General features: G+C 54.1%; 2 protein-coding genes and 1 long non-coding RNA gene across 12 annotated transcripts; 1 reads left to right on the plus strand and 2 right to left on the minus strand.

The window, feature by feature from the left end:
• Nucleotides 1-2139: 2139 nt before the first annotated feature.
• Nucleotides 2140-2517, minus strand: LOC120606195 (histone H4). The gene has a single exon (XM_039867371.1). It carries the CDS (start codon nucleotides 2499-2501, stop codon nucleotides 2190-2192), a length of 312 nt encoding a protein of 103 aa, XP_039723305.1. The 5' UTR covers nucleotides 2502-2517; the 3' UTR covers nucleotides 2140-2189.
• A 3131-nt stretch (nucleotides 2518-5648) lies between these two features.
• Nucleotides 5649-14898, minus strand: HFE (homeostatic iron regulator). Of its 10 annotated transcripts, none has more exons than XM_039867291.1 (7): nucleotides 14833-14882; nucleotides 14264-14504; nucleotides 10297-10579; nucleotides 9861-10160; nucleotides 8868-9143; nucleotides 8670-8784; nucleotides 5649-7837 (listed from the first exon to the last, which is right to left on the minus strand). In XM_039867291.1, exons 1-7 carry the CDS (start codon nucleotides 14865-14867, stop codon nucleotides 6952-6954), a joined length of 2136 nt encoding a protein of 711 aa, XP_039723225.1. In that variant the 5' UTR covers nucleotides 14868-14882; the 3' UTR covers nucleotides 5649-6951. The 10 variants fall into 10 exon arrangements, with proteins under 10 accessions (XP_039723225.1, XP_039723223.1, XP_039723230.1 ...); XM_039867289.1 differs by lacking the exon at nucleotides 14833-14882 and adding an exon at nucleotides 14642-14799; XM_039867297.1 differs by having other exon boundaries at nucleotides 7659-7837; nucleotides 8674-8784; nucleotides 14264-14493; nucleotides 14642-14898.
• Nucleotides 14874-18771, plus strand: LOC120606205 (uncharacterized). The gene is made up of 4 exons (XR_005653844.1): nucleotides 14874-14996; nucleotides 16537-16833; nucleotides 17450-17610; nucleotides 18400-18771. It is a non-coding gene; the product is annotated as an uncharacterized LOC120606205 (long non-coding RNA).
• The last annotated feature ends 864 nt before the right edge of the window (nucleotides 18772-19635 follow it).

The following is a 19635-nucleotide window of genomic DNA, read 5'->3' on the forward strand; positions in this document are numbered from 1 at the left end:
TTTATGAAAAGCTTATGGATCGTGCTCCACAGGATGAACAATGCCAAAGCCTGCATGGGAATGTCGGAGGCTGCCGTTAGCATCCGAATCGAACATTTGTAAATGGCAAAAAATTGCTCACATTAGGAAACGTTCAGCGTCTGAGGTAAAGCATGCTTCTCATTTTAAACACAATGGGTTTATTTCGGTTTTCACTTAATTTGTGATTTAGCGTTCTTATCTGAAGATCATCGTAAGTATTAAAGTCATACTGTTACTAATTCTACTTTGGGCCTTGGTATTTGAGGCGGCTTTGAACATAGCCAAGTGCAAAATTGTACCTTGTATGGAAAATGACTGAACACGGAATCAGCCCCAGCCCGTGCCTTGCCAGTTTCCTTGAGGCTGGAGTTGTGCCAGTGCGGGAATGTGCTGCCTCGGTGGGCAGTGGACTGACCTCTGACCCTCAGAGCGCACCCCAGGCAACCAGCCACGACCGGCCCAGGCCGGCTCTAATCGTCTAGAACCGGTTCCACCCAACGGCGAGACTGTGCCTCCAGCTTCTTAGAGCCTGGCATGCATCGGGTTAAAAACAAAATCAACCAACCAAGGTTTTTCTTCCCATTCCGGGGACAGCTATTAAGCCCTCCTATGAGCCAATTGAAAATGGCCCTGTAATCCCACCCTCCGCAAGTTAAAGTCACATTACATCGAGTATGGGCTGTTGAGAGCTTGTCCCCAAGAGGCTTCACTGACATAGCCTTGTGGCCATAGGAGTGGACCTTTGTGCCACCTGTCATTCCTTTAAGTCCAAAGAACCTTCTTCGGAATGCTTCCAAATGCACGAAATACGTACATTTCTCTCCGAAGCCAGTCATTTTGTTGGAAACATTTGCTCGTTAGCTTTCTTTACCCCCTTTTAAAGGCCTATTTCGTTTGCCTTGTTAAAATTCCTCAAATTTAATACCTTCGTGGTGCAAGATGCCACGGGTAAGTTATGGAATTACACTGCTAAATCAATGCACCAACCGTCCAGCCACCGCACACGAGCTGCTATTCCAACTTTATCTGCTCAGTTAACATCTGTGCAATGACTAAGAGCCCTTCAGTGCGACTTTGGGAGTGGCCCTGAAAAGGGCCTTTGGTTTTACTATCGAAAGGGAATTTATAGGTTCGATCTGAGGACATATTTTAAAGACTTTTGTTACCATACTTCAGTGTTTGAATGGTCCATAATAAATAATAATAATATTAATAAGAACAATTTTCAGTTTATGGCAGGCAAAGTTAAGAAGAGGGGGAAGCTGGGAGGCGGAGGGGACAGAGAGCCGCCCTAGAGCCTGTCATTCCAGGAGTGCGCTTCTTCACAGATGCAAAATTAAGCCTTGAGGCTTGGAGGTAGAGACCCGAGTTAGAGCTCCGACTTCCTGTCTAGTGAATCGTAACTTACAAACGGCGCGGCCTCCGGCTTAGGGAGGGGCCCAGCCTGAACTGAAACCAGCAAAGGCGAGTCAATTTCAAAGCCAGGCCCACCGGATGTGGTGGATAACCGCGCTCAGCACGATGCCTGAGGGGCGCGGACAGGCGAGACCCTTCCTGACACTGTTCTGGGCAAACACGTTAAGAATCGACACCCAGCGATTAAAAACTGACACCAAGCAGTGTCAGTTTTTAATCGGTCTAGGTGCCTGGGGGCGGCCGGCAGCACCCTCGCAGGCTCCATAATTTGTAAATGTTTAAGTCTCTCTTCACCGCAAACTAAGTACGAGCGCAGTGGCATTTCCGGGGCCCTGCCTCACGGCCGACTGCCTCCTCGGCCGAACAATGGCCCGTGGTTGACACTATTGCAGGGACAAGGGCGGACAGGGTCCCTGCCAGAGAAAGAACTGGGGCCTCCAGACCTCTCCGTCCTCCCTTGTAGGTTGCGTGACTGCTTCCTGCCCGCCACCGACAGCCCCGTCCTGCTCCCGATCGGCTGAGGGAACCGCCGATTCTGGGTCCCTGCGCACGGCCTGGCTGAGGCCGGTAGGGGGAGCCTCTGTCCCGTCTGCAGTTACCGCAGAAGGTAAAGGCCGGGCTGGTATTGAAAACAAGGAAACCTCAGGACGCGCGCCAAACACATGAATCGCGCACAGCTCTTCCCGAGAGGGAGTGGGCGGCCCTGAAAAGGGCCTTTGGTTTTGCTGCAGAAAGCGAGTCGGGGTTCAGACTCAGCCCCCGAAGCCATAGAGCGTGCGGCCCTGGCGCTTGAGCGCGTAGACCACGTCCATGGCCGTGACCGTCTTGCGCTTGGCGTGCTCCGTGTAGGTGACGGCGTCCCGGATCACGTTCTCCAGGAAGACCTTGAGCACCCCGCGGGTCTCCTCGTAGATGAGCCCGGAGATGCGCTTGACGCCGCCGCGCCGCGCCAGGCGCCGGATGGCGGGCTTGGTGATGCCCTGGATGTTGTCGCGCAGCACCTTGCGGTGGCGCTTGGCGCCGCCCTTGCCGAGCCCCTTCCCGCCCTTACCGCGACCGGACATGGCTGCAGTTGGAGTGACTGTTCGGGGTTGACACGACCCTTTAAATATAATTTTTGCGGACCTGATTGAAGACAGCACGCTCTTCCGGAGGTTGACCGAATTAGGTCACCAAGGGGGTGGGACTAAAGGAAGACATTAACATCTTAATGTTTTGATTGGCCAGTGAAATATCGCGAGGCTGGAAGGGAGGTTTAGGTTTTATTGCGCCGAAAAGCTTTTGTTTTTCTGTCTTGCATTATTTCATTTCCGAGCTCAATTGTAAATGGACGGTGTTCTTCAGCTCTAAGAGGCTAAACGAGTCCGTTCAATACTTATTTTTATTTCCTTAGTTACTAATAAATTAGGCAATTGTCCCTTGGGGAATGTAGACATGATGTGTAAAGGACGGATTCATAAGTCAAGGGACTCCCTCTCAGGCCTTTTAATGTTCTTATTTAAATGGCCGTATTTTGACAGCTTTCTCTGTGAGGGACAAAGTATAAGCCTTGCCACGAAAAAGTGTCGGACCTAAAGGTCCTGTGTTTGAACTGACGAAAAGATAGGCAAACAATTGCAAATTAAAATCTTTTCTTCACTATCTTCTTTCAAACTCCATTTATGCAGAGTTTGTGAGAATTGGAAGATAAAGCGAAGCTTGGATAAACAGTTGCCCCTGGACCCTGTTTTTGGCCTGCTCCACCATCTGATCTGCCTGCAGTTCCTAACCAGCTCCCCTTCCCTCTATTAATCCCTTGCAACTTTATACAGTTTCAGAGACAAGGACATACGTTTTGTAGAGTTGGGGATTAATTTTAGAATAGAGCTAATACTTGATTCAGGTCGTTACAAAGCCTTCTGGGCCCTCTCCCGGGAAGCCTTTGATGAGATTCTTAGTGTTGTAAACGGGACTAGTCCCCTCTCCAAAAAATAAAAATAAAATAAAAGGCAGAATAGAGCAGAATTGAGTCTGTATGTGGTGTGAAGAGAGGAATTTCTCAAATCAAAATGCCCTCTTTAGTTGCCTGCCTCAGCTTTTGAAAATTTCCACAGTTAAAAGGCACTATAATTAAAAGAAAGGAGAAAGAAAGAAAGAAAAGAAAAGAAAAGAAAAGGAAAGAAAGAAAGAAAGAAAGAAAGAAAGAAAGAAAGAAAGAAAGAAAGAAAGAAAGAAAGAAAGACCCTCTCCCTATTATGGTTAATAAATAGTAGCCTATTTGGGGAATTTAGAATGAGACTATGGCTTAAGAGAGGGAGCACATATTATAAGCTCAGCCTTGGGTGAAAACAGAGCAGAGTGAGGGCGGGAGAGAAATGAGGCGGAGAGGGCAAGACAGCTCCGGGCAGCCGGCGGCGGCCTCGCTTCTGAAATAACTCCGCGGTAACATCCTTCTCCTCCAGACCAAGCGGCTTTAGGTTCTGGATTTTCGGTGCTCCTCCCGCACCACAAACTCACACCTTATCGAGGAGAGACTCAGCTAGGGAGAAACGTCAAAGGTTACAGGGTACGGGTGCGAGGTCTGAGGTAACACTGACACCTCCACATGCTTTTCAAGTCATAAAAACAAATAGAAATAGGATATATACCACATGGTTACTTTCTCCCATTCCCTTCTAAAGTTCCCTTTTCTAAATTTTCCTCAATGACATTGACTTAAAAATCATGAATGTCTGAACAGAAATGGATAAAGTAAAAGGTGTACACACGCAGATTTGTTTTTAAAAAGTGGGCAGAGTACAGGTATTATTTGGTCCTGTGGCTTGGGAGAGGGTGGCTCTCTCTAGAACAGGTATGGATGGCTTCTCGTTCTCCATTCTTTTCACCTTCTTCTCATCCTCAGAGTGAACGTGGCTGCACAGCACCCATCCATTCAACATGCGAGCGAGGCCCTTCGGATAAAAACCCTGTGATCAACTTGTGGCTAACTGGACACATGAAATAGTCGAACAAAAAAAAGGTATAATGCTGACCAAACGTCTTGTAAAGATATGAAATGCCCAGGACCACCCTCCACAGAATATCAGAGTTGAGGAATTATATATGCTCTAATAGTAACTAGTGTAATGTATATAATTCTAGTTATTAGAGTTTGGTTAAGAAAAAATGGTAGCTTGTAAGAACCTTCAGCATTTTAAAGGGGTTTTCTTTTGTTGTTTTTAATGTGTGTATGTGTATATGAAGTATACATCCAATGGACACTGCACTACAACACTATATTATTACTGTATAACAGAATAAGAAGTTTTCCTGTACCTCCCAGCAGGCCTTAAGCAGCTCCTGCACGTTCCCTCAAAGATCACGAGGTTTGCTTTCCTCCTGTTCGGTTTCCAGTTCAGGTAGCTCAGCAGTACTGTGATCCCAGCGATGCGAGTAACTGCTGAGTAGTTTCTTCGGCCTTCCTCAGACTTCCAGGTGCTTTTCTCCACCAGCGATCCACAGCGCCCCATTCCTTCCTTGTCCATCCCTGTCCCCTCAGGAAAACCCCCACCCCAGCGACTCAGCTACACGACCACGGACACGCTTGACCGTGGCCACCAGGTGGCGCCCTTCTCTGCACTATCAGGCTTTGCAGGTGATTTTGCCAGAGGCGAAATAAGATACAGAATTGAAAATGTAGGTCTTTGATTTTTCTAATGTAGTTAGTTGACTTTAAGAACTAAGGAACGAGGCCGGAAAAATTAAGCTAAGAAACACTGAAAGACAATGGAGATTCGTAACTTCGGCGATCAAAAAAAAAATTTACAGGTCACAGCTGCTGATGGGTTACTGTGATGACAACGGCGTTTTCTGAATTCTAGGCCTGTGTGAAATAAAACCAAGAGAAAATAAACCATTGCCTAACTAATCGTAACATATCCTTAAGAGGGTAGAGAGTGAGGAGAGATTTTCGGCAGTCGGCTTTGAAGACAGGATATTTAAAGAAAGTTTGTCGGTGTGCTTCCAGCACGGCTTGGAGGGAAAATTGCCACCGAATGCAAGGGGTTCACAGCTTGGGGGCGTCTAGTCAACGAGTGACACATGGTTGTCGTTGCGTAGTTTTGTTTACTTGTACAAGTAAAAGAGGCGGCGGATTCCCATCTGAATCTCTGCCGGAAAGGGAGCCTTCGCCACTGGTTACATACACTATTTGGTTAATTACGTGTTAAATTTTTTCTTGGTTAAACTTAGCCCTTGGGTTCCGGTCAGGCTCATCGGTTACAACTCCACCTGCAAAATACTGTACTGCATTTTAACATTTAGCAGGAATAGCATCTAGTAAGAACAGCCTAGACCTTGAGACCCCTGTCATAACAAAATGACGAATGTGTTACAACGTAGATGACTATATTTCTAGAGTGAAGAAAAACAATTAATTCAGCTATGATACTCTAATGAAAAGATTCCATAAGACAAAATGTAAGAAACAATTAGAAGCAGTATAAATGTCCCTAAATGACATAATGATTAAGTTTATTCATAAGATGGACAGACACCTCAGGAAAGTCACGTACACGATTCATGATGCATGTATTAAAATGCATGCATTTATTACTTTCCTATATTTTGACATAGTGATAATACGGAGAGGAAACACACATTATTAATAGTTTATAACTAGCTAATGGAATGACAGTTTCAACTTAATTCATTTTCAACTTTTCTACAGGAAGCATATATTACATATACTTTTATCCACTTAACTTTTGTAACCAGAAAAATGAAGTTTAAAAACCTAGTTGACATTTCTCTGCCCAGATTCAATACGTACTTACTTTTGAGCTGTCTTTGGTCACTCGAGACACCTGCCCTCCAAGACAGAGCGCCTGGTCCCACAGCCAAGCAGCCAACTGTATGCAGACAGAGCAGCTGAGCGCATCCTAGTCTTTTCGACACGGCAGATGACTTGCTTCACCAGGGTCTACTCATTCTCGGGTGGCTGGCTAGATTAACTGTTTTGAATGTGCGCTGCTGGGGATGACAGCCAGACTCCCAGGGGCACCAGTGAGAGGCTGGGGACCACCAGGCCATTTGCTGGCTTCCGTTTGCCATCTTTAACATGAGAGAGGTTGTTCCAGCTCATGGAGGGACATGCCACCAGAGTTCTCGGGGCACTAGTGGAGGGAGGACACTGTGAGGCACCACACACCACTGACGCCAATGACAGTCTTGGCCTGGGCACCGAGTGAGATGGTGGGGACGGCGGACCGCTGGTGCCAGGGTCCCTCCCATGGGACTTTGAAAGCAAACACGGCTGAGACTCTTTTCTGCTGTCTTCCCTTCAGTGGGTCCACTCAGAACAAAGACCATGAAACGAAGGACAAGGATCTCGTGGCCATGGTCACCTGCCCGCGCTCCCCACACCGGAGCGACTGCACGTGCAGGGCCGGGGTGCGGGACACGGCTCACACTGTGATGCTGTGGGGCACTCCAAAGGTCACCGTCTCCATTTAAAAACGAGGGCGACGGTGCCCTCGTCGAAGCGGTCTGTGGGAGTCACGTGAGATACCGCGTGCGCGTGGGCGCGCGGGGCCCAGTGTGGTCTCGGGTGAGCGCTCCGCCTCGGGCTTTCATCATCGTCATCGACCTTGGGATCATCTTCACGATCAGACAAGGACAGGGGGTCAGCAGAGGCCAAGCGGAGAGCCGCCGGCACTTGCAGCCGGGCGTGCGGGCAGGTGGTGCGAGCGTGGCCTCGCCGCCCTGGGCAAGCCTGCGTGCCACCTTCGCGCGCGTGACAGCAAGGCCACCGTCCTCCAGACACTCCCACCCCGTCTGGGGAATGGTCATAACACACAGACGCCCACGATGCCTCTTCCGGAGAAGGCGCCTCTTCGCCTGCCGCAGTGGGCACAGCCGCCAGGTCCCTCTGGTGGAAGAGGCCACCGGGTTTGGTGACGGTCGGATTAGTGGGTGACAGAGAGAGGGGACTGGCAGGGAACTAGGGGCCTGGAAACGCTGGTGGGGGGGGGGGCGGTGGGTTGGGATACAACGGCAAACAACGGTGTTGTCGCCGGGAGAAGGTTCAGTCAGGCCTTTGTCACATGCTAACAAGAATGACGAGGCCCTACACAGAAGGAGGTGAGGCGACCTGCCGTGGGGTCCAGCGTACGGCTGAACGAAGGCGGGCTCCGGACGCAGCGGGGCGCGCAGGGCCAGTCCCAGGAGGTCACCGCGAGGGTGCTGGCACGCAGGACCAGGGACTCGGTGGGAGGAAGCCGAGGAGGGGGCACCCGGCTTTGCCAGGCCTGTCTGTCCGGAAACAGGACGGTGGCTGCCACAGGGGGCGCCCTCCCCGAGTCTCGGGTTGCGGGGGCCCGCACCGGCCTGCAGGCGGCGTCTCATTCGCGGTCGGCCAAGACGTAGTCCGCCGCGGCGGCTCCTGCAAGGGCGAGAGGCGGCACGGCCTGGACACCATCCTGCCCGTTCCCTCAGCCCCCCACGGCGACGAGCCACCGCGGGACCGCCAGGTGTCCAGCACCACTGCCTCTCCCCGTGAGCGGCCTGGTGGCTTTCTGAGTGGCCTCCCTGCCTCCGCCGCACCTCCACAAACCCCACGCCACAGCGGAGACCACGCACGTCTTGCCGATGTCCCTGCACTGGCTTCCAGGACCCACTGTGACACCCTAGTGGCCCCCAGCCTCTACCTGAGCAGGCTTCGGCTGCCCAGATCCCCAGCACAGATGTCCGTCCAGAGGTCAGGACTGGCGATGGACAGGTAGGCCAGGTCGAGGTCGAGGACGAGGTGCAATAATAACTGGTCACCTCCCGTCCCGCACTGCCCCACGCGCTCCGCGGCACCATCTCTGTAGACCTCTCGCGGCCGAAGCCTCGCGCAAGGGGGTCCTGCCGCTTCAGGACCAGAAGCACCTGTTGGTCCCCAGCTGACGCGGCCGCCCGCGTGTTCAAAGCACGTCTGCCTCCGCTGACTCACCCGGCTGGAGGTTGAGCCCCCACTGGACTAAGCAGACCCCCCTCCGCACCCCGCAAGGCCTTAAACAGCACCTTGCAGAACGACAGGTGCTCAAATGCCCTTTGTGAATTGGGAGCTTTCACTCTGAGCAAACGCTAGAAGTAGACTCCGCTCTCAGGCAGATGCCAGCGCCCCGAAAGAGGGAGAGAAAGCTTCGGGGAGTGCCAGTCCCCCCACCCCCGCCCTCCCTCTGCCCACCTGCTACATCCAGGGGCCCGAGGACAGTCGCTCCCCCACCTACTCACGGGAAGCCTGTTTCTTCCTTAGGATTCTGAACCAGATGGCAGCAAAGATGATGACACAAATGCCGATCCCACTGATGATGCCGACGACCAGCGTGCCAGGCAGCGAGGGCTCTAAAGCGGTGAAGCGGTCAGCTCCTGGCCCCGCCCTACCCGCCCACCCCCCAGCCTGCCACCCCCTCCGCTCCCATCCGTACCCCATGCGGCAGCGAGGGGCTGTGCCAGGCCGGGGTGCTCCACGTGGCAGGTGTACTTCCACTCCTCCCCAGGAAGCGTGGCCACGGCCACCCAGGCCTGGTAGGTCCCGTCCCCACTGGGCAGCACGTCCTCGGGCCCCACATCCTTGGCAGCCACTGGCTGCCTGTCCTTCAGCCACCTCATGCTGATGTTCTGGGGGTAGAAGCTCTGAGCTCGACACCACAGAGTGGTCACTGTGGGGGCCACGTGACGCGTCACCTTCACCAGAGGAGGCGCTGGATGGGTAGGAAGAAGCGTCTGGACGGGGGAGACCCTCCCACCCTCACCACAAACACCAGAACTGTCACCTCCCTTCCTCTGCGTGTGGGTAGCAGACATCCTGCTCGGGCACGTCGAGCTGCAGAGACACTTTGTGCTTTGAAACAAGTCCCAAGATTCTGCTCTGAGATGGTGCCACATGGAGGACAGTCACGGCCGTGTCAGCCTGTCCTCCCGTCCCATACGTGAGGATGTGGCCCTGTTGGCCACGTCTTCCCTTCTTTCATATATTAAGTTGGATCCTATAAAATCGCCCTTTATGCGGGTGGAAAATGACTAGGTGCTGTCGGCACCGGCACCGGGTCCAAGCTGATAAGTACACTCATGAGAAGTGGCTTAGAGACGGCCAGCCTGCAGGGACCCTGGCCACGTTCTGTGAAAGTAACCTTTGACCTGCGGCGGCGGCTGCTACCCGGTGTCAGCGTGGTAACCGACATCTCTGCTTCTGAGAGGTGAAAACGCATGCACGGGGCGTGGTTACAGGGAGAGGCCACAGATACTTCTCGTTGGCCATATCCGTGGAGAAAAAGGTAAAGCCACGACATTGCCTGTCACACATCTCACTCTTAGGGTGCAGGCCTCAGACCTCGGCACGTTCCCGGAAATCCCAGTGGCGTCCGTGCCCGCGCCCGTCCCCCCGTCCCCAGAGGGTAGGGCAGAGACGCTCAGCGTACCTCGCTGGTCCAGGACCCCTGTCCCCAGCTCCAGCAGCTGCTGCAGCTGCTCGGGGCAGTCCCGCTGCAGGTAGGCCCTGTTCTGCTTGGCCCGGATCCTGATCTCTTCCCACTCCAGCTTGGTGGCCTGGGCCCTGGGCTCCGCTGCTCTCCAGTCCAGCGTCTCCGGGCGGAACTTGAGATGGTCCTCCCCGTCGAGGCCGTACTCCCAGAAGCCCCTGGTGCCGTTGCCCTCACGCACCTCGCAGCCCAGGACGACCTGCAGGATGTGGGGCTCCGGCACCACCCCCAGATTCGTGACTGAAACCAGAGGAGGAGGGCCCTGTTCGCGCCGTCCCGGGGTGGGTGTGGGGGGACCTCGGGAAGGTAACGCCCTCCTCCCCGCCCCCCAGGCGGCTCCCTCGAGGAGCACCTTGTGGGAGGGCCCCCCACGCACCCCTGCTCTGGTTGCAGTTGTCCATGATGGTCCAGAAGTCAACGATGAACATGTGGTCCCAGCCTTTCAGACTCTGGCTCAGCTGGAGCCACAGCTGGCTGGAAACCCTGCCCCTGACCCAGGCAGCACGGGGCTCAGCCTGGCGACTCTCGTGATCGTAGGACACAAACAGCTGGTCGTCCACGTAGCCCAGGGCCTTGAACAGGGGCAGCCCGAGGTCGGGCTTCGAGGCACCCATGAAGAGGTAGCGCAGACAGTGTGCCCCTGGGGAGAGAACGGGCCTCTGTGGGCCCAGTAGGCCTGGAGCCGAGGCCCACATGCCCCCCAGGGACGCGCTGTCTGCCCCCTTGCATGCCCTCCCTCCAACGCCTATGGCTGCCACCCCCTGGTACGCGCCCAGTTGTGGCAGGCTCTCTTGGAGCCAACAGGCTCTAGAGAACCCCAAGTGTCTCGAGCTACGGCGCCGAGCTCAGGAGCTGGTGCTTGGAGCTGGTCCTCGGAGCCGATGAGGTCCGAGGCCTGCGGAGCGTGCTGCTGAGTGTGACTGTCTCCACCTCCCAGCCCCTTCCTGTGTGTCTGTGGTGGCTGTTAAATGCTGGACCTGCTGATGAGAGCCCCCATAGCCAAAAAGGACCAGACCTCCAGGCCAGCACGCTTCCCTGCACTGTCCCTCCATCACAAAGCGGGGGACGTCGGCGATGGACCCCAGGGCGCGGAGGGCGTGCTCAGCGCAGGCCTGCTGGACGAGTGGACGGCGATGACTCCGACATGCCAGTCTGCGGCCCTGAGCTCCAGACTCCGATACCCAAATGCCTACAGCGACCCCGCCAGCAGACAGCTGATGGGAACCCAAAACTTAGTAAGTCTCAGACTGCTCTTTCTGCTTTCGTCATGTCAGAAATGGCATCACCTGTCACCCCGTCACCAGGCCCCAAACGCAAACTATTAAACGACAGAGCCACCTCGGTCTCTCTCTCACCCACACGCGGGTCCTTCAGCGGCTCCCTCCAAAGTGTGTCCAGAGAACCACTGGCCCTCGCCACCGCCCTGCTGCCACCTGCCCGGCGTCACGGCTGTTACCGCTGCCCCCTGCACCCCGCTTTCCTCAGAGCAATGCCATCGGAAGCGGTGATGGCACACATCTCTCGCCAGCCGGAATCCCCATGGCCGCCCGCCAGACCTGGGAGCCCTGCGCGTGGCTCCCTCGCTGTGGCATCACCCGTCCTGGCCCCCGAGGCCCGGTGCGCCCACCGGGCCTGGCTCGTTCTCCAGCACCGCGACTGGCAACCAGGTGGGGCGACAGTCAGCCACATTCGGCAGACATTTTGGTTGTCACACCTGGGGAAGTGCTGCTGGCATCTAGTGAGTGGAGGAAAGGGATGCTGCTAGCCACCCTGCAGTGCACGTGACAGTCCCCGTGATGACAAGTCACTGTGCTGAGGTCGCAAGCCCCGATTCCCCTGCCAGGCGCACTCGGCTCCTCCCAGTCAGTCGGCATCACCCTCACTTCCTTTGGTCCCTGCTCAAAGGCCAGCCGGCGAGCTCCAGCCCCACAGCACCATCTGTCGCCTGCGGTCACCCTCCCGCCCCGCCCAGCCCCATGGGAAAGCTACGTGTCAAGACTCTGCCCGTTTCCTCCCCTGGGTCTGACACCACAGCTCGGCTGGCACCCCTTCCCCACGATGAATGAGGAAGCCTGGCCTGCCACATCGAACCCCACAATCGACCTCCATTGCGGTGTGACATTTAACAACTGAAGCCCTGAGGTGGGGACACAGGCTCCAGGGTGACCTCGAGCACAATCACCAGGGAGCAAACCAGGCCTCCCTCCCGACATCCGTGCACACGGCCACACTCGGGGTGCCCCGAGGCTGTGACCAGCGTGGACAGGCCACGCCTGCTCCACGGTCAGCATCAGGGTGCAAGGGGCTCTTGAGGGGGACACCCCGCGCAGTCCACCAGCCCTGGCGGCGGCCCCTGTGTTAAGGCCGAGGGGCGCTCCGGCCGCGGGGGCCCTGGGTGACGCCCTCCGGGGGGGCAGGTGGGGGACGAGGAAACACGACAAACACAAACGCTGGTAGAGGCGAGAAACCCCAGACCCAAGTCGAGGGACCCGCAAGCCGAGCTCGGCCTCCAGGAGAAACGGGGAGACTGACGTCCAGACGCCCGGGGTCGGGGCGAGGGCGGCCCCGGGTGCAGCTCCCACAGCGCGGCCCCGCCCACTTCCGGGACCCCGCGCGCCGCCCGCGCCGCCCCCGCGTCCCGCTCCCGCACTCACGCGCTCCGCCCTGCGCGGCCGCCAGCGCCGCCAGCACCCGGAGCCCCAGGAGCAGCGCGCGCCCGGCTCGCGCGCCCATCCCGGCCGCACCGCGTGTCCGCGCGCCCTTCGGCCCCGGCTTCGGGCGGGGACAGGGAGTGGCCCGAGAGGTCACTGTGCAACCATCGCCGAATGAAAGTTCCTGGCCAGCGCGATCCTCTTCCGCTCGGATTGTCCCTCCCGCTGCCCCAGGGCCGCGTGCGGAAGCCGAGACCCCGGACGCTGCCGACTGGGGAAGGGTGCGTGAGGGTTTCCCCATCTCCATCCTTACGTTCTGAATGGTTTTCAAATTCCGTTATACGTTTTGCAAGCGTTTGCCTTAAGTTCAATTTGCCAGTCTTGTTATTCAGTTTAGAATTTCGGTTTCATTATGTGGTTACCCCTTAAATGGGCAGACTGTGTGAAACGGGAAGTAAACGGCAAAGTCAACAGTAAAACTGTTCACTGAAACATAACATAACCCAATTCAAGGCGTTCACCGCTTGGGGTGCTCTGTTCCAGAGCCAGACCTGGTCGTCCTCAGGCAGTTTTGTTGTGACAAGCAAAGTTGTGGAGGGGTTAACATCCCACTGCTTACGTTCACACACTGTTTGGTAAATGACGTGTCGGTTTCCTCTTGCCCGTCCCTAAACTCCTCGGCTTGGTTTCCGGTCAGGCTGATCCTGTTACAGCTGAGTCTGCCAGACACTGTTACATTTTAACATTTAGCAAAAATAGCCGTAAGAACCGCCCAGACCGAGAGACCTTTGTCTTAACACAATAAGATTAACACATTAGATTCTACCGACACATTTTTCACGATTGGCAGAATTTAATAGAGTTTCACAGACTTTACTTCCATCGGGTAGTTCCATAGGGAACTGAAAAGCCTTCGCCCCAACTCGCAGGTGCAACACAGTCTGGGAACTACCACAGACGTTTCAAACCATAGTAAGAAACTTCACACGTGAATGTCCTAAAACCTTCGAATACTAACAAATCCAATAAGCAATATCTTTTTAAGCACATGTGCAAATTTTGGCCATCTGAGGGCAAAAAAATCAAACCTAGAAATGAGGCCCTCCTAACTGTAGGGGTATGAAAGGCAGTTGGGAATGTGGTGAATATTGGGGTCCATTGTGCTACTTTTTTCTTGGTAACAGCTTTACTGCTGAGATAAATCACATTTCATACAATCTACCCATTTAAAGGGTGAGATTCCGTAGGTTTTAGTATATTCACAACCTCCATGGGCAGCCATTAACGCAATCAGTTTTGGAACATTTCCCGTTCTCCGCAAACAAACCCTGTAGCTTTCAGGCGTCGCACCCGAATCCCCGGATGCCCCTCCGCCCGGGCCTCTGCACCCTCGAACCCGCCTACCTGCCCCTCTCCAGCCGCCCGTTCTGGGCCTTTCACACGCGGGTGACCCTCTCATTTGCGGGTCTTTTCAATTGACCGGCGCAGTTCAGACCCGCTTTTGGGGGAAGGAGAGGGAGTGCGGGGCGTTATTATCATTTTACTTATTACATATTTTAAGAGGGAGAGAGGACACCTTGCGTAGGAACAAATTCAGGCGGCCTGGAAAATGACCGGCCTGCGGGGGAGATGCTCGAGGCGGGAGGGGAGGGGAGGGGAGCGACGAGCGCAGGGGTCCGGCCAGAGACTCACCCGCCTGGTCCTCCTGAAGGGCCGGTTCGGGTCACCAGAAGGAGAAGCAGCTGGAGCCAAGTCATCTCCTCGTTGACTGAACTTTCCCCCAAGAAAGTGCAGCTGGGAGCCTGGCGGCCCCAGCAGGTGTACACGGGCGCTTGGAGAGATGCGCGTGAGCTCTTGCAGGTGCTCGTGCCAGCGCCTCCCAACCAACCGTGGGTCTCCGCCACATCCGAGGATGCGGGAGGCTGCGGGAACGCTGAGAGCTGAATCTCAAAGTAAGGACCCTCCAATTGCGGTCCCGGCCCAGGAGCCTCGGCCTCGCTCTGGACCTGTTACCAACCCGAGGCCGACTCGGACCCGCCGCAATAGGAAAGTGGGAGAGGGGCCACCCACCTGTTTTCAGAAGCCCCCTGGAGCCCCGCGGCGCCGTCCAGCCCCAGCACCAGCTTCTCCGCGTGCGACGCGGCGGGCCGGGCAGAGCAAGCCGGTCGGTCGTCAGCTCCCGGCCCTCCCCGCCAGGGGCTTCTGAGTGCCATTCCCGCGGACAGCGGGGCTGCTCAGCCTCACAGCTGCAGCTCACACACCTCAGCAACACCTCCACAACCGCAGAAAAATGCATCGCTTTCCCATTCGCCAAAGAGCCTTGTGCAGACTTGGGCCTCTAATCCCTGTCCGCGGAGCCGTCTAGCGTCTGACTGTCAGGAGGGGCCGGACCGGCATTCGACAAGCAAAACACACGTGTGGCTATGTGCGTACTCGTTATAAATCGGGTGGTTTTAATTAGTAATCAATTTTTGTTTCGGGTTTCACAGTTGCGGAAACAATGCGGGGAGCTTTTTTGCTGGACTTCTATACAACCCGCACGGTAGTGCAGTCACGTCTGGGGTTCTGTGTGCGCGCGCGCGCGCGCACGCGTGGGTTGCAATCGACGTACCGGGTTGGTCCTCGGCTCACCGCAAAGTCACAAACCCCTCAAATCGTCTTAGTCTTATTAGTGCACGGCGTCTCGTAGATTTATTATTGTCGTCATGGTCGTCAGGACCGACAGACCATAACCAGGAACCTCATGGTTTTGTTCCCTGTCAGGCGAGGCCGACGGGCGGTCTCCTTTCTTCGCACGATAGCTTTTTCTCCTGTCACTTTCGTTCTCATGATGGCCATTTTAGTGTAAAAATAAGAAGTAATTTAGCATCTTGAAAGGTGCCCTCGTAGGACTCCGTGTCTCTGGACTCAGCCCAGCGGTCTCCTCCTGTTCACGGTCGCTCTGACCTTCGTCTCGGCCACCATTACCTTCTCCTAGGTCCCCATCCTCCAAACCCAGCTGTAAGAGCAGAGCGCGTCCTATTTACTCCCTCATTCCCTGAGCCCAGCACGTTGGGGGCCATCAGTGCTGAACCGAGTCCTCCGTCTCGATTTTCCTAGGCCACTCAGACAGGAAGCACTGTTTGTTTCTCCCGTGTTCTTGCTGGCCTGCGGGCCTACCGTGGTCTCAGGGCTTCCAGTGGCTTCGGGGTCATCATATGTCAGATGGAGATAATCATTTTTGTTCGCCAAAAGTGTATAACTAGAGATTAATGATTACATAAAGGTCAGGGGAAATTGGAACAGAGCTTCTAAAAAAAATAAAGAAAAAGGCGTCGGTTTGTTCGGAGCGCCATCTAGTGACCATCAGACCAAAGAGCACCACGTATTGTAAACAGCTTTAATCCTTAGGGAGGGTGTGTGCCCCGCCCCCGCCCCGCCCCGCCCCATATGTCCTCGCTGGGGTGAAAGCCTTCTCCTTAAACTCACTAGATGGATTAGCAGGCAGTTAATAGGGTGTATTTTCACCTTATGCACCTTACAGATAAAAACGAGTCTTATCTTTGACTTCCGTTCATATTTTAATGTGTATGTGTGTGCACGCGTGCGTGTAGAGTACATGAATTGCCATCAGTCTGCAGAGATGCCCTAGGACAAATCTGAGTTCTCAGCGTCCATGCCGTTGTTCGCAAAGCGGTAGTGGCCACAGTGGTAGTCACAGACGGTGGTGAGCAGGGAATGAGACTGCATGTGGCGCCTGGGCACAGGAAGTGCGCAGGTCACTGTTACCTTATTAGTGTTACTGACGCTCAAGCCAACGGTGTCAGAACTGTGCCACATTGCAGTTATTAGAATGTGCATGCAATTTAAAAACTCTTAGTATTTATGTAGTAAATGTATAATTTTGTACGTGCATTATGCTAAGTACTGTTTTAAGGACTATATAAATGTTAACTCATTACTTTTCATGATAACCCATGAAACAGGAGCCATTCTTGACACTTTATAGATCGGAAAACTGAGGCACAGAGAAGTGAGTTAACTTGCCCAAGTTTACCGAGCTGGCGAACTCAAACCCAGTCATTCCAGCTTCCGGGTCAGCCCTTTTGATAATCACCTTACAGTGCCTCTATTTTTCTTGGACTTTTAAAATAAAACTAAGAGGAACATAGAAGCGGTATCACCATCAACCGTGAGAGCATCAGAAATCTGTGTATCAGCTGAAGTGTAACTATGAATCCTTAGGTCCCAGTCAGAGCTCTGTCTGACGTAAGCAGGTTTAGGTAAGTTCGGCAGCAAAACACCCAGGGCGTGGCTGTACCTTGGTCGCTCCTGTGTATTGGCGACACACAGTTCTCCCTGACAGCTACACCTGCCTGACGCTGAAGGTACGCACACCCCTGGGATGCAGGAGGCAGGGACTGGATGACGATGTGACTGTCACCATAATCTTTTCCACCGAGGGGGGGCCAGAGAGTGAGCTCCAAGCAGAGCGATGCGGGGTAGCTTCTGAGCGACAGCGCTGGTCCTTGGTTCTGTGCTCACCTACAACTCCGCACGCATGTGCACACACGCACACACACACCTCCCTTTCCTGATGGTCCAACTTCCTCTCTTCCTGTTGGACTTCCCTGGGACAGTGCCGAGGTCCCGTGACCTTTCAGAGACAGCAGGGGAAGCGCACGTAACTGGAAGGAGTGACCCAGCTTGCTGGACTTGACCTACTCTCGCCCGCCCTCCGAACTAAGGAGAGTACCACCTTCCTCAGGGTCAGCCCAAAGCTGGAGGGTCCCATGGAGCAGGGGTCCAATGAGAATCAACCTCAAACAAGAGACTGCTTTGTGTCAGCCCTGACCCAAGCACTGTGCATTTGACCTAATTTAAGCCTCCCATTTGCAGAGGAGGGAATCAACCTGGGGACGGCTGAAAACCTGGCAAGGTCACCCGCTCGCCGTGAGTGGAAGATCTGGCCTCGAAAGCATTCTGCATCATCGGCTCGGCCGCGCTGGCCACCTGCAGGCATGTGGTGCCATGGCTGCTATTACCTGTCTCATCCCTCGGTGAGCCAGGGAGAAAAGGTTTTAATGGCTCCCAGTTGGGGTCTGTAACAAGGTTTATTAACACCGGGCTAGCTGCCTGGCAAAGTGGACAGAACCCTATCCGGGCATGGAGGAACGAGGCAGTGAGAAAAACCCTTGCCGCCCTAAGCCGACACCCGACCCAGCAGCTCTGGCCCCGTGGCCGTGTCTTCCTGGCCCCATGTGCCTCTTTCTCTGGCTCCGTCGCAGCCTTTCGGACTGGACATCCTGCTCTGCACACTTAAGCTTCGCCCGCCAGCTTCCCAGACATGTGAGAACACACAAATTACGTTGTTGCGATATTTAACTGTCCTCAGTTGCAGGCTGGCTGTCTTGGGGACGTCCATTTTGAGTGGAAAGATCACCCTTAATCTGGACTTTCCCTTAGAGCGCATTTTAACGAGCTTTTTGCAGTCGCGCTGTCGGTAAATCTTATTTCAAAGCCAGAGGCTCTACGGGGCGCCTCCCGGGTCTAAGGCTGCTTTAAAGCTGATGGTCAAAACGTGTTGTAGCTTCCGCTTTAGAACAGTTTCCCAAGAGCCCTCAGGATGAGTGGAGGCTCAAAGTTCAGAAAGATAAAAACAGGCCTGATACCAGGACTGTGCACAGCGAGCTCGGAGCTCAGGTGTGGGCCAAGGCGTGGTTCCTGGACGAAGACAAAGTTAGGTCAGAACAGGGTCTGGGGACAGAAAGTCTGCTGGAAGGGTGAACGGTCCGCCAAATTGGCTAATGCTCCATTAAGCAGTAAGATGGTAACTTTTTTTTTTTTAGGGTTTTCTTTTCTACCGGAGAGAATCCACTTGCATCTCTACTGGAGAAACCTTTATTAACCTATCGATCTTTGACCAGTGAACGCCTAATTGCACATATTCTGGGCCGAGTCAGAAGTAAGCGTGAAGGGCAAGTCATCTCCGCCACAGCCGGGCTGTCCTGTGAGACGCCAATTAGCCACAGGTGGCCGCCGAGCATCTGTAATGTAGCCTGAACGGAAATGTTCTAGGCCTGGAAAGTACACGCCAGGCCGCGAAGACTTACCATCTGGAAAAGGAATATGGACAATCCCATTTTTCAAAATATTGATTACACGTTAAAGTGATAATAGTTTGGATATACGTCAAGTTAAATAAAATATATTAAAATTAATGTTATGCATTTCTTTTTACTTTTTTTCAACGCGGTATCAGAAAACTTACAATTGTATATGTGACTCGCATTCTGTTCCATTGTCCATAGTTGCCTTGGGCGTCGGTGACCCACAGGGCGCTGAGGTGACTCTAACACAGCCCGAAAGGACGTGAAGAGAGATTTTCGCCTGGTTTTGAAGTCTGGGGTAAGTCTTCTCAGTAAGAGCCACAGGGATCTGGAGAAGGGCTGCTTGTTTCTCTGCCTTTGGCCTCTGCCAAATGGTCAGGAGGGTGGGATCACACTGGGGGCGGAGGGACCCTGGAAGTGTCCGATGACCTGGGGTCTGGACTTCAGATTTGATCGATTCAACTTGAGTGATCACATTCGAGAACTGAATCGCAGTCATCAAATTTACGTGCTGCTGATTCATAAACCAGGGGCCCAGAGCGGTCCGGCAACCCAGCAATCGAGACTCCAGCGGCTGTTTTCTTGGTTACGCACGCTTAGCTGGGTTTGACGAGAGGGGGCCTGTTGTACACAGAACCAGAACGGAGTGTCACGTTCTCATGTTATTTTTACCAAAATACTTTCGCGTGACAAAGGTGCTTTGGTTGTTTGTCCATCTTTAATAATTTATTCATTCCTTTACCAAAGTCACACTGGTGGGAGGCAGGCAGGTCTACAGTGGTTTTCAATGGCTGCTTATTCACCCATCACTAATCTTATTAGGCTGTTAATCCCCAGGGGACACGATCAGTAAGGAGTAGATGCAGTTTCCAAATGTTGAAGAAACCGTATTCCATGAAACCACGGGGTGATCCTGGGTGTAAAAGACAATGCCTCGTTTTTCATTCCCCGCTGGACTTTAAATAATCCGTATCG

This window comes from Pteropus medius, unplaced genomic scaffold (assembly GCF_902729225.1).
Source record: "Pteropus medius unplaced genomic scaffold, Ma_sr-lr_union100, whole genome shotgun sequence".
NCBI classification, from domain to species: Eukaryota; Metazoa; Chordata; class Mammalia; order Chiroptera; family Pteropodidae; genus Pteropus; species Pteropus medius.

What these genes read in the sequence shown, in the direction of transcription:
- LOC120606195 (XM_039867371.1), bottom strand. Translation starts at nt 2,501, where the DNA reads ATGTCCGGTCGCGGTAAGGGCGGGAAGGGGCTCGGCAAGGGCGGCGCC.
- HFE (XM_039867289.1), bottom strand. Translation starts at nt 14,784, where the DNA reads ATGGCACTCAGAAGCCCCTGGCGGGGAGGGCCGGGAGCTGACGACCGA. An exon ending in CAGGGGGCTTCTGAAAACAG is followed by an intron (nt 14,505 to 14,641) that starts GTGGGTGGCCCC and finishes TTCAGCTCTCAG; the next exon opens with CGTTCCCGCAGCCTCCCGCA. An exon ending in CAACTGCAACCAGAGCAGGG is followed by an intron (nt 10,161 to 10,296) that starts GTGCGTGGGGGG and finishes CTCTGGTTTCAG; the next exon opens with TCACGAATCTGGGGGTGGTG.